Source organism: Vicia villosa, linkage group LG2 (genome assembly GCF_029867415.1).
Source record: "Vicia villosa cultivar HV-30 ecotype Madison, WI linkage group LG2, Vvil1.0, whole genome shotgun sequence".
In the NCBI taxonomy this organism is placed as follows: domain Eukaryota; kingdom Viridiplantae; phylum Streptophyta; class Magnoliopsida; order Fabales; family Fabaceae; genus Vicia; species Vicia villosa.
In genome coordinates, this window is record NC_081181.1 from 193185124 (window position 1) to 193198038 (window position 12915).

Sequence of the window (12915 nt, forward strand, 5' to 3'; positions counted from 1 at the left end):
AATGGAAGGAGAGTTACCAGACTTTATAGTTCCACAGCCAATTATCTTGCCCTTCTGATCTCCTCCAAACTTGACTTCTCCTCCAGACTTAAGCACCAGGTCTTGGAACATAGACCTTCTTCCTGTCATGTGTCGTGAGCATCCAGAGTCCAGGTACCATGACATGTTGACTTTTATCTTCTTTGTCGCCAAGAGAATCTGCAAAAGAAATAGTCTTTTTCTTTGGTACCCACATCTTCTTGGATCCTTTCTTGTTAGTTCTCCTCAAGTTCTGATTGAACTTAGGTTTAACATTGTAAGCAGAAGGAGGAACAGCATGATAATTTTTAATGTGAGTTTCATGATATTTCCTAGGTTGTGTCACATGCTTTTTGGTGTGTGTTATGTGAAAACTTTGAGCATGTGAAGTGTGCCTAATATCATGGGAGTGGCCATACTTGAACTGATCATACAATGGCTTGTATGTGAATTTCATTTCATCAACAGGTTCAAGTTTGTATGGGGTTTCACCCTCAAAACCAATGCCGACTCTTTTGTTTCCAGACACAGCATATATCATAGAAGCTAGCTGACTTCTGCCAATACTTCTAGATAAGAACTTCCTGAAACTTAAATCATATTCTTTCAGAATATGGTTTAGACTAGGAGTGGATTTTTCTGAATCAGAAGGAGATCCAACATTATTGGATAATTTTAAAAGTTTTTCTTTTAATTCAGAATTTTCCAACTCAAGCTTCTTTGTTTCAAATTCAAATAGCTTTTTCAGCTTTTTGTATTTGAGACTAATCTGAGACTTGAATTTCAGAAGTTCTGTTAGACCGGAAACTAACTCATCTCTAGTAAGTTCAGAAAATACCTCTTCAGAATCTGATTCTGATGTAGATTCTGATCCGTCATCTTCTGTCGCCATCAGCGCACAGTTAGCCTGCTCATCTTCAGAGTCTGAATCATCTTCTGACACATCCCAGGTTGCCATAAGACCTTTCTTCTTATGAAACTTCTTCTTGGGATTTTCCTTCTGAAGTTTTGGACATTCATTCTTGAAGTGTCCAGGCTCATTGCATTCATAGCACATGACCTTCTTCTTGTCAAATCTTCTGTCATCAGAAGATTCTCCACGTTCAAATTTCTTTGAACTTCTGACGCCTCTGAACTTCCTTTGCTTGTTCTTCCAGAGTTGATTTAGCCTTCTGGAGATCAAGGACAGTTCATCTTCTTCTTCAGATTCTGATTCTTCAGGATCTTCTTCTCTAGCCTGAAAAGCGTTAGTGCATTTCTTGATATTGGATTTTAATGCAATAGACTTACCTTTCTTTTGAGGCTCATTTGCGTCCAGCTCTATTTCATGGCTTCTCAAGGCACTGATAAGCTCTTCCAGAGAAACTTCATTCAGATTCTTTGCAATCTTGAATGCAGTCACCATAGGACCCCATCTTCTGGGTAAGCTTCTGATGATCTTCTTTACGTGATCAGCCTTGGTGTATCCCTTGTCAAGAACTCTCAATCCAGCAGTAAGAGTTTGAAATCTTGAAAACATCTTTTCAATGTCTTCATCATCCTCCATCTTGAAGGCTTCATACTTCTGGATTAAAGCGAGAGCTTTAGTCTCCTTGACTTGAGCATTTCCTTCATGAGTCATTTTCAAGGACTCATATATGTCATAGGCCGTTTCCCTGTTAGATATCTTCTCATACTCAGCATGAGAGATAGCATTCAGCAAAACAGTTCTGCATTTATGATGATTCCTGAAAAGCTTCTTCTGATCATCATTCATTTCTTGCCTTGTCAGCTTTACGCCACTGGCATTTACTGGATGTTTGTAACCATCCATCAGAAGATCCCATAGATCACCATCTAGACCAAGAAAGTAACTTTCCAGTTTATCTTTCCAGTATTCAAAGTTTTCACCATCAAATACCGGCGGTCTAGTATAACCATTGTTACCGTTGTGTTGCTCAGCAGAGCCAGATGTAGATGCAGGTGTAGACTTTGCAGTTTCATCAGCCATCTTTTACTGAAGCGTTTTTCTCTTCCTGAATCTTTTCTAAACACGGTTAAGTGCTTGCACCTTAGAACCGGCGCTCTGATGCCAATTGAAGAATAGAAAAACACTTAGAAAGGGGGGGTTTGAATAAGTGTAGCTTTAAAAACTTGACAGATAAAAATAAATTGCACAGTTATTTTTATCCTGGTTCGTTGTTAACTAAACTACTCCAGTTCACCCCCGCAGAGATGATTTACCTCAACTGAGGATTTAATCCACTAATCGCACGGATTACAATGGTTCTCCACTTAGTCAGCAACTAAGTCTTCCAGAGTCTTCTGATCACACACTGATCACTCCAGGAACAACTGCTTAGATACCCTCTAAGACTTTCTAGAGTATTCTGATCCACACGATCACTCTAGTTACAACCTGCTTAGATAACCTCTAAGACTTCCTAGAGTATTCTGATCCACACGATCACTCTAGTTCCTTACAACTTAATGTAATCAATTCTAAGAGTATTACAATTGCTTCTTAAAAGCTATAATCACAAACTGTGATATTTCTCTTAACGTTTAAGCTTAATCTCACTAATATATTACAACAGCAATGTAGTGAGCTTTGATGAAGATGAAGATTCTGAGCTTTGAATAGAACAGAGTTTCAGCAAGTTAATATGAGTTGTTTTGTGCAGAATCGTTAACCTTGCTTCTCATCAGAACTTCATATTTATAGGCGTTGGAGAAGATGACCGTTGAGTGCATTTAATGCTTTGCGTGTTCCGTACAGCATCGCATTTAATGTTATATGCTTTTGTCAACTACCTCGAGCCTTGTTCACGATGTGTCTACTGACGTTGCCTATAATAGCTTTTAACGTTCCTTTTGTCAGTCGGCGTAGCTTGCCACTTGTACTTCCTTCTGATCTGATGTTTGTGAATACAACGTTTGAATATCATCAGAGTCAAACAGCTTGGTGCAAAGCATCTTCTGATCTTCTGACCTTGAAGTGCTTCTGTGCGTGATACCATCAGAACTTCAGTGCTTCTGATCTCATGTTCTTCTGATGCTTCCATAGACCCATGTTCTGATTCTGCTTCGACCATCTTCTGATGTCTTGCCAGACCATGTTCTGATGTTGCATGCTGAACCCTTGAGACAAAGCTTCTGAGCGCTGAATTATGCATACTCTTTATATATTTCCTGAAAAGGAAATTGCATTGGATTAGAGTACCATATTATCTTAAGCAAAATTCATATTATTGTTATCATCAAAACTAAGATAATTGATCAGAACAAATCTTGTTCTAACATCTTAGTCATGTCTTGTTATCAAATAGGATAGTAATAATGCATAGAGACTATGAATAGGTTGATGACCATATCTCATAGGTCATGAATACGAGATATTGAGTCTTCACACATGTATAAATATTATGAGTGATATTTAAGTTGGACTGATCTACCATGAGAATATTATATTTAAGTCTCACAATGATAGTAGTGTATGTCACTCTTTGACTTGAACTCATTACGGTCCTTACATGAGGAGTTGATCACTAAAGTATCATGAAATGGTATCTATAATAAAAGAAACATAAAGTTGGTTAATTAGGTATTCAAAAAGTCATATGGAGGAGGGATTTGCCCTCCTACATATGTGAGAGTCATATTTATGGGCTTGTTGGTCGAGTATAATTGTAAAATGCATGGTCATATTAAAATAAATCAATATATGATGTTGAGCTTATTTATTGTTATTAAGTATGCTGAGGTGTCAAGGAATATAATATTAGCTTATGCAAGGGTTAAACAAACTATGTCTTATGTTCAACATATATTAGGACAAAATGATATTTATACATGTGATCATTATAAAAAAAAGAAAAGATAATGTCAAATAATATGATATTTTTATCACTTGGTTAACAATGATGTATTGATAGATAATGTTTTTTGTTTAAAACATTAAATAGGTGATTTAATATTATTTTCAATGTTGCGAGAACCTACAGAATCACACAAATTATAAATTAATAAGGTTCATTTATGATTCAGTGGTACATTCTTATGATGCAATAACACTTATTAGAGAGATACAATATTATGTAAGCTAATTTTCATAAGTGATACTAAAATGACAGTGGTGGAGCCACGTTGGGACAAAGGGGGCCACGACTATCCCAATTTTTTTTTAAGAATTTGTCATGTTGGTGAAATTACTTAAATTTCCACCTTAACTTTCTAAGTTACAATTTTGTCATTGATTACAAAATTCCATTCTTCTATTTTCTCTATGATGCCAACAACCTCTCTCTCTCTCTCTCTCTCTCTCTCTCTCTCTCTCTCTCTCTCTCTCTCTCTCTCTCTCTCTCTCTCTCTCTCTCTCTCTGCGTTGTTGCGACTTCTTATTTTTTTCCATCTAAACGGCTACTTCCATTCACACCCTTTGAACTACAACTCTTGCTCAGTGTTTTCATCAATGTCGTCCACCATCATGCACGATTCACGAACTACGATAGAACAAGAACGACAAAGGATCGTCGTCCACCGTCTCTACGGATTCCGGCTGTCATTGTTCTTCACTCACCTCTGATTGACATTGCTTTGTTGTTGTGTAAGTTATTATTCTTTCATTTTTAGATTGTTTTGTACACTTTACGGTCTGTTTTGTATTGCTAATTTGAGATTTGTCTTAATTTTATGTTCAATTTCAATTTGTTAATTTCAATTTAGAGATTGTTTTATGAATTTAGGAACGTATTATTGTTCAATTATTTTTGCATTTTGTAATTAGGTTGATTTATTTAATAATTTCACCTAATTTGTCATATTGGTGAAATTACTTAAATTTCCCCTTAACTTTATGAATTATAATTTTGCCACTGATTCCAAAATTTCATTCTTTTATTTTCTCTATGATGCCAACAACTTCTCTCTCCGTGTTGTTGCGACTTCTTCTTTTTTTCCATCTAAACTGCTACTTCCATTCACACCCTTTGAACTACAACTCTTGCTCAGTGTTTTCATCAATGTCGTATACCATCATGCACGATTCACGAACTAAGATAGAACAAGAACGACTAAGGCTCGTCGTCCACTGTCGTTGCAGATTCCGGCTGCCATTGTTCTTCACTCACCTTTGATTGACATTGCTTTGTTGTTGTGTAAGTTATTATTCTTTCATTTTTAGATTGTTTTGTATATTTTACGGTCTGTTTTGTATTGCTAATTTAGAGTTTGTCTTAATTTCATGTTCAATTTCAGCTCGTTGATTATTATTACTAAATGATTTTTGCATTCTGTATTTAGGTTGATTTATTTAGTCTCACTTGCTTGTGAAAAATATTCGTCGTCCGTTAAGCTTTTGCTTGCTATGAACAAAACTAATAATACATGCATGCATAGGAAAAAATACATAATTAATATATGCTAGTAGTACCTTACAATTTTTTGGAAACAGATTGTCTAACTTTCACGCGAGAAAGTTAGACTGACTTTGAGAATTTTTGGTCCATTGGATTAATTGGAAGGTATTCAATTTGCCACGTTACCTTCTCTTTCACTTTTATTGTTTTAAAAAAAATCACATAAGCAGCCAGCACACATGAAGATCATTTATAGACAGTCAATGTCTCACCTTTCGTCGCCATTTCTCCACTGCTCCGACCATAGCTCCAATATTCAAAGTAGATAATTACTTAAAAAAACTCTAATTTATTAGGTTTTGTTGTCATGTATTACTAATCCAAATCATACTATCATATAAAAGTAATAAAAGTAAGTGTTTTGCATTTTTACTGGTTGAAGAAGCATGGAGATTTTGTATTTTCCTAAAAACTGTTACATAATTTCATACTCAACACAGTTTAAAAAGAAACAAATTTAATTATTCCTTCATATTCACACTAATTTTTCATTGTTAATGTCAAATTTTCCAACCATATGCTAAGAGTGAGATTATTGACAGTGGAATTATGAACTTGGAAAAGTTGAAAGGCGTACATGTAGACGGTGGTACATGGGTATAATAATGGTAAATGGCGGTGGTCTTAGTGACCGGAGGGAGATAACAGTGGTGTGTGGAAGGTCTTAGTCAGCGGCAATAGTGGTATGATGGTGATTGGCTTGGAGACAGTGCTGTGGTGAGAGAAAATGCAATTATCTAAAAGGGACGTGACATTATTTAAAAGGGACGTGGCATTGTTTTATGCAATTATTTAAAATAATGCCATGTCTCTTTTAAATAATTGCATTTTCTCTCACCACATCACTGTCTCCAAGCCAATCGCCATCGTACCATTATTGCTGCTGACTAAGACCTGACACACACCATTGTTATCTTCCTCGGGTCACTAAGACCACCGTCATTTACCATTATTATCTTCATGTACCACCTCCTATATGTATGCCTTTCAACTTTCCCAAGTTCATAATTCCATTGTCAATAATCTCACTCTTAGCATAAGGTTGGAAATTTTGACATTAACAATGAAAAATTAGTGTGAATATGAAGGAATAATTAGATTTGTTTCTTTTTACTTATAGACCTTAAAACATTATGGTCTTTTATCATTTCATGTGTTTATTACCACTTACATATTTTATATACATTATAATTTAAGGATAATGCTAACATGTGCTTTAAGGGCACATGTTAAGAAACCTTCAAATAAAAAATTTGTCTTACAAAAAATAATAAAGATAAATAATTATATATTTATAATAAATTCAATATATAATTTTTAAGATAACATTTCTTTCTTTAATTCTTATCATATATTCTTAACGTATATGTTAGCATTATCCATAATTTAAATATTTTATCCAATAGTTATAATTTATTATGACGGCCACCTCAAATTTTTTACTCTGGCTCTGTCACCGCCACTATAAAGTGATAGTGATTCATTATCATATTTTCAAAACTCTAACTACACATAAAATTATAAATTTATGGTCTCTCTAAAACTTTTGATTCTTCACAATTAATATTGTAGGGGAATGACTCTGGTTACAACGTATCCAAACAAACACTTGCTTAAGTATATTAAATAGAGAATATTGATACATACATGGATATAATAAACAAACCATTGGTTGGATGAACCCGACCATTAATTTAAACTAATTAAATTAATTTTATTTTTCATGTTCGGATCAATACCAAATCAAACAATAAGATGAATTTTATTTTGCATTCATTTTTACCTCTAAAAAGAAATTTTAATTGACCCAATACAAAAGGCAAAAGCTAAACATAGCAGCACATGACAGTATGCATTCGGAATTGCTAAAAAAGCTAGTATTAAGAAATCATCTTATTATTATTAAAAAGAAATAAATTCACCTTTATATATAATAGAGTAATTACTCTTCTCACAACTTTTAATCTCAAAATAGAAATAATTATTTTAATCCCTCTGCCCCCATTGATTTATTCTTGAAATACAGCATCAAAGATTTTCATTATTATTATTCACTTGCAACTTTATAGTAAATAATTTATTAATTGGAAAAAGGACAAGCTGAAGTTTTGGTACTATCTCCATTTGATAGAAGGCCTCCAAGTAACTCTGCTGGGTCATAGTAAATCTCCACCTCTTCAACCTTCAAAGCATCATCCACCTTTCATAAAAAATTATTTCTCATTAATCATGATAGTGATATATAAAATTCCAAATTTAGAAAATAAAGGTTGTTTCTATGTAAGAAACAAATACTCATAATCAAATAATTAAAATTATGGTGAGAAAGTGACGAATTCAGTTATAATTGCGTAAAGACATCAAACTGTATAGATGCAGATTCGAACACGTGACGTTCATTTATAAAAAAAAAAATATCAGCAGAGATATTCAGATTATGGAATAAAAGTAAATACCTTGAGAGTTCCCAAGCCAAAAAATTGGACCATTTTGCCAGTAGGTGCATGTCCCTTGAATGGACCTTCAAAGAACCCCCAATGCCTAAACTTGAAAGCAATTTCAGGTGGTCCTGTGTAAACTTTAATCACTTCCCATGCAAATCCTCTTGGAAAAGCTGATTTGAAAACTTCATGAGATGATTCAAAAGTCTCTTCATTTGAATTATATGGCTTCAAATTTTCTGGCAGAGAACTTTTCAACAATGCATTATAACTTCCTAATCTTAGAGTTTCCTCTCCAGTTAGTCCCTCTCTGCCTGTATATACCAACGAAAATTAATCGGAAAAAAATGAATTTATCTTTGATTTTTTAGGTTACTAATACATCAGATATTTCACAATTAAAATGTATTAAATATAACCTCTAAAATTTTAGATCTAACAATTTTCACCAAGATCAAATAAAGTTCAAGGTATACAAAAAAAAAAAAAACATATATAAGAAAATTTGATTGATTCACATACATAATTAAGTGAACAATTCTTCATCAAGTAGTATCTTATAAAAAAAATTATCAAACAAATTAATTAATGTGGTAAAGGAAAAAAGTACACACCACTAATAAATGCATAGAAGCAAAATATCTATTAAATTCTCTCATGGAAAAAGATGTATACCAAACAAAAATTGACACATATATGATTAATTAATTTAATTAATTAATTAATTACCATTAACAAAGAGCTTAAATTTTTCAGGCACAATGGTCTTGAAGTCCTTCAACCGGATCTTGTGAGAGAGTTCCATCTCCCATGACTTAATACCATTTTGAACAATCTCCTCTAATGATCCCTCTGGCCATTCCTGAAAAAATGATCACAAAATTGAGAAATCTAGAAATGGATATTAGAATGATAAGATTAAGAAGGTGTGTGATGTGGTGGTTCACTTTGGTTCTTCCTTGTTCAAAAAGCTGGTTGACAAGACCATAAGTGGGAGGGCCACCATGTCTCCACTGGATGTTCTCATCTTCATCATGCAAAATAGATCTGTACTTGTCTTTTAGAACTATGTTTGACATGTTAAATGTTGATGAAGAGGTTAGGTATAAACTAGATAAATTGATGTGTATTTATAGGTGTAAAGGAAGATGGTTATGATCATATGTCCGAGACTTTTTACTCGAGACACATGTCCTATATCTTGAGTCACATGATAAGATTTTCATTTTATTCAAGATAGAGAAATATATTTTCAATAAATGAAATATAGAGTTGGACGCAACCATGTTGTGTGGTGTGAGCAATCACCTCGCTTTTTTCTTTTAAATAATATTTTTTTTAGTATATAATGTGTTGGTAAACTAGAATTTCGTTAAAAAAAAAACATATACACTATCCAAATCAGGGCCGGTCCTGACTTTCTAGAGGCCCAGGACAAATATAAAAAATGGACCCTTAAAAAAAATTAGTCAAAAAATTTAATTATAAATAATACTAATATTACTAATTTTTTATAATATATTATTATAAAATAAATTTAATAATATATTTTTTTATTAAAAAAATATATTGTTTGAATTAAGTTTGTTTACCGCTTTCTTCTTTTCTCGGTATTAGAAGAGTGGAAGTTGTAAGTAGTAATTACATAGAAGTAATTTTTTTAGTTGTTTTTGTAACACTTTGATAAACCGTCAAAATTTATTACAATGTAGTATGAAAAAAGTTGAATGAATTAAAATTTTATTATGATTGCGTTATGTGAGACTAACTTAAATCAAGATGTTTCAAACTTATTAATTTAATTTAAGAATTAATTAAAAATAACACTACTATCCAATTTTTTAAAATATGTTATTATAAATAAAATTTAACAAATATAAATTTTTATCAACAAAAACAAACCACTAATCATTATATCATAGTATTTCTTATAATTTAATTATATAATAAACTTTTGAATTTAATTACAAAAAATTATTATTATCTAAAATTTAAATAAAAAAGTTTAATATTATATATATAATAAACAATAGTTATAGCAGTTAGCCATTCAATTGCTTACTTCAAACGGTTAATTTGCGTTTCTCAATCTACGTGGCGTATTGTTTCAGTTTTGGCATTTTATAAAAATAAACATTTAAAATTATAAAATGCAGCAACGGCAAGGATCGAACCAGGAATTTCAAATTAGCTTCCCCGTCTCATTACCACTGTCCACTGCGCCGTAAACAACACACAATTTAAATTTTCGAAATAAAATACATATTATGACTTTACAGTATAATTCCTAAAGTCCATATTTAAAAAATTTGAGGCCCTCTTTTTTTTGAGGCCCTGGGCTGTGGGCCTGCTTGCCCAGGCCCAGGGCCGGCCCTGATCCAAATACTCAATTTTTTAGTAAGATTATTCTTTTAATTTGTGTTAAAAATGTGCTACCAATTAGATTCATAAAATAGAGAAAGAATGGTTTAATATAAAAGAGTTAAAATCTAATAGTGTTTGTTTCAAGATATTACGTTCGAATCTCACTAACTCTAAGTATTAATAATCCGAGTCCGGATTCTCATATCCTTGGCAGCAATCATTTCAGCATCAAGTTTTTGCAGCCAAATAAATGCTAAAATAATTTTCTATTAGCGGATATAATTTAAGGGTTAATACATATTTTCACCTCTGTCATATGGGGTTGGTTTGAAAAACCCCTGCCAAAAAAAAAGTTGCAAAAATTCTCCTAACAATTGAAGATTCTCTCGTTTTAAACCTTACAAAAAATTTATTTTTAAAACCAACCTTGCCACTTGAAGGACTTTGTCATTTTGAACCCTGTAAATTATTATTTTTAATAAAAACCAACCTTGCCCTTCATATTCTAGAGGATTTAAAATGACATAATCTACAAGATTATAGGGTTTAAAATGACTGAATCTTCAAATTGTAAGGTTGGTTTTAAAAACAAAATTTTTACAAGGTTTAAAACGAGAGAATCTTCGAATGTTAGGGGAATTCTTGCACTTTTTGTTTGGCAGGTGGATTTTTCGAACCAACCCCATATGGCAGAGGTGAAAATATGTATTAACCCATAATTTAATCTTTAGAAAAACGTAATTAATCTGTTTGATTTGATTAGTAATATTATTTCTTTAACAATATAAACATTTTTAATTAAAATAATTTTATATAAATATGTCTTAAAATTTTCAAGTAATGAAGAGAAAAAAAAATGTTTTGAGATTTTGGGAAAGCAAAAAGTTAAAAAAGTTGTTTGGTCTTAGATTTATAGGTTTGATTCGTAAAATATTTTTTATTAATTTATAGATACTCTAAGATATCTTAAATAAATATATAAGATAGTTAGAATATTTTTATTCTAATTGTAATGTTTTGAGTCCACTAAGGATCTATTAGGTTTCAACATTATAAATATATATTTCTATTATTTTTGTCGTTATAACCTTTAGAACTTTATTAATTTAAAATAGAGATAATAGTTAGGAATCCTTGGTAAACTTAGAAAAGTAATGATTGAAATTCCTTTGAGTTATTCCAATTTGAGAAACCTTTGGAAGGTTTATGGCATTGACCCGAACTTAAAATGTTCGATAATCGTGAATTTCTTTTTCAGAATGTGAGGTATGTTCCATAACTCAGACGCTGTATAAATACATATTTGATCGCTGAGTTATCATTGTGTTTTTGGGATAGTCTGGTGTTAGAGCAACTTACCTGGTCGGCAGATGTTCATTTATAGGAATAAATTTTCTAACTCTTATGGTGGTTTTTAGTAGAAAATTTGAAAACTATTCTTATTCGAAGGTCGCCAAAACTTTGCTTATTTATCAAATCAAGTCCAACCAACCTGATGGTAAAGTTATGAATTGTGACTTCAATGGCTAATCAAGAGGAAGAAAGGTTTATGAGTTGTTGGGAGTGAAACCTATCAAAATTCATCAATCGCAAATGTATTACAGTTTAGTGAGTCCCGTCAAGGAAATCAGAGTAAATATTTGGGATGAAGCTTTTAGAAATTAGAATAAGAGCGACTCAATTTGAGGTGGAGTTTCCTACTATAAATACAAGTAGTAGTGAGAGAATGATTACAGATGCATTTATTTATCATTTGACTTGTGACAAGGTAATGAGAGAGGTTATACCATCTCAAGGAGACAATTATTGTGTACTTATGCTTTGAATGTGGCTGAAAGGTTGCAAAACTCATAAATAGAAACTTTTGGAGTCCAAAATGGTTGGAGAATCATGCTTATGGGCTTGTTAGATTATCTAAGCACAAAAAGGTAGTTGAAAATAAATGGATGCAAGTGGCAGGATCAAGGTTTAAATGTGGCTTGAACTTAATCAAGGTTGTTAAATATTGATTAAACATGGTAAAGAGCAACAAGGTGGTTCATGAGTAAATTGACATCACCATGTTTCCAATTCAAGATGGAGATTGTAAAAGTGTGTCTTAAAATCTTTGAGTGATGAGGATAAAGAAAATATGCTTAGAGATTGTTAGAAATCTAAAAGCCGAAAAGCCATCCAATTTAAGATGTTCACATATATTGGGTTTAGTAAGTTTGATTTGTGAATTCGTTCATTAATATTAGTATATTTTATATTAATTTAGAAATACTCTAAAATACTTTAAATTAATATAAAATATATTGTAATATTTTAAATTAATATAAAAGATATTATAAGATGTTTATAATATTTTTTCTAACAATTAATGGCTTATGTTTTAGGCCCATTAAATATCTATTGAGTTTCGGCGATTATAACTATGTAGCTCTATTATTTTTTTTTTATTTTTTTTTACAATTTTCATAACTTTATTGCATGAAGATAGAGAAGGGTTAGACTTAGAAAGGCAATGGTTGGAATTTTTTGGAGTTTTCGAAATTTGAGAAGCTTTTGGAAGTATCTTAAGGAATTTGAAAAACACTTCTAAACACTTTGAACTTATATGACTCAAAAAGTTATTTTAAAAAAATTATTTTTTGAAACATTTTAAAAATATTTTAATTAAACATTTTATTATGTTTAAAAATTAATAGGTATTA

At 31.7% G+C, this 12915-nt stretch overlaps 1 protein-coding gene across 1 annotated transcript; it reads right to left on the reverse strand.

Moving 5' to 3' along the window:
• Positions 1-7289: 7289 nt before the first annotated feature.
• Positions 7290-9034, reverse strand: LOC131647786 (pathogen-related protein-like). The gene is made up of 4 exons (XM_058917622.1): positions 8803-9034; positions 8585-8717; positions 7871-8169; positions 7290-7614 (listed from the first exon to the last, which is right to left on the reverse strand). Exons 1-4 carry the CDS (start codon positions 8932-8934, stop codon positions 7495-7497), a joined length of 684 nt encoding a protein of 227 aa, XP_058773605.1. The 5' UTR covers positions 8935-9034; the 3' UTR covers positions 7290-7494.
• Between the last annotated feature and the right edge of the window lie 3881 nt (positions 9035-12915).

What these genes read in the sequence shown, in the direction of transcription:
- LOC131647786 (XM_058917622.1), bottom strand. Translation starts at nt 8,934, where the DNA reads ATGTCAAACATAGTTCTAAAAGACAAGTACAGATCTATTTTGCATGAT. An exon ending in TTGAACAAGGAAGAACCAAA is followed by an intron (nt 8,718 to 8,802) that starts GTGAACCACCAC and finishes TCATTTTTTCAG; the next exon opens with GAATGGCCAGAGGGATCATT. An exon ending in ATTTAAGCTCTTTGTTAATG is followed by an intron (nt 8,170 to 8,584) that starts GTAATTAATTAA and finishes TGGTATATACAG; the next exon opens with GCAGAGAGGGACTAACTGGA.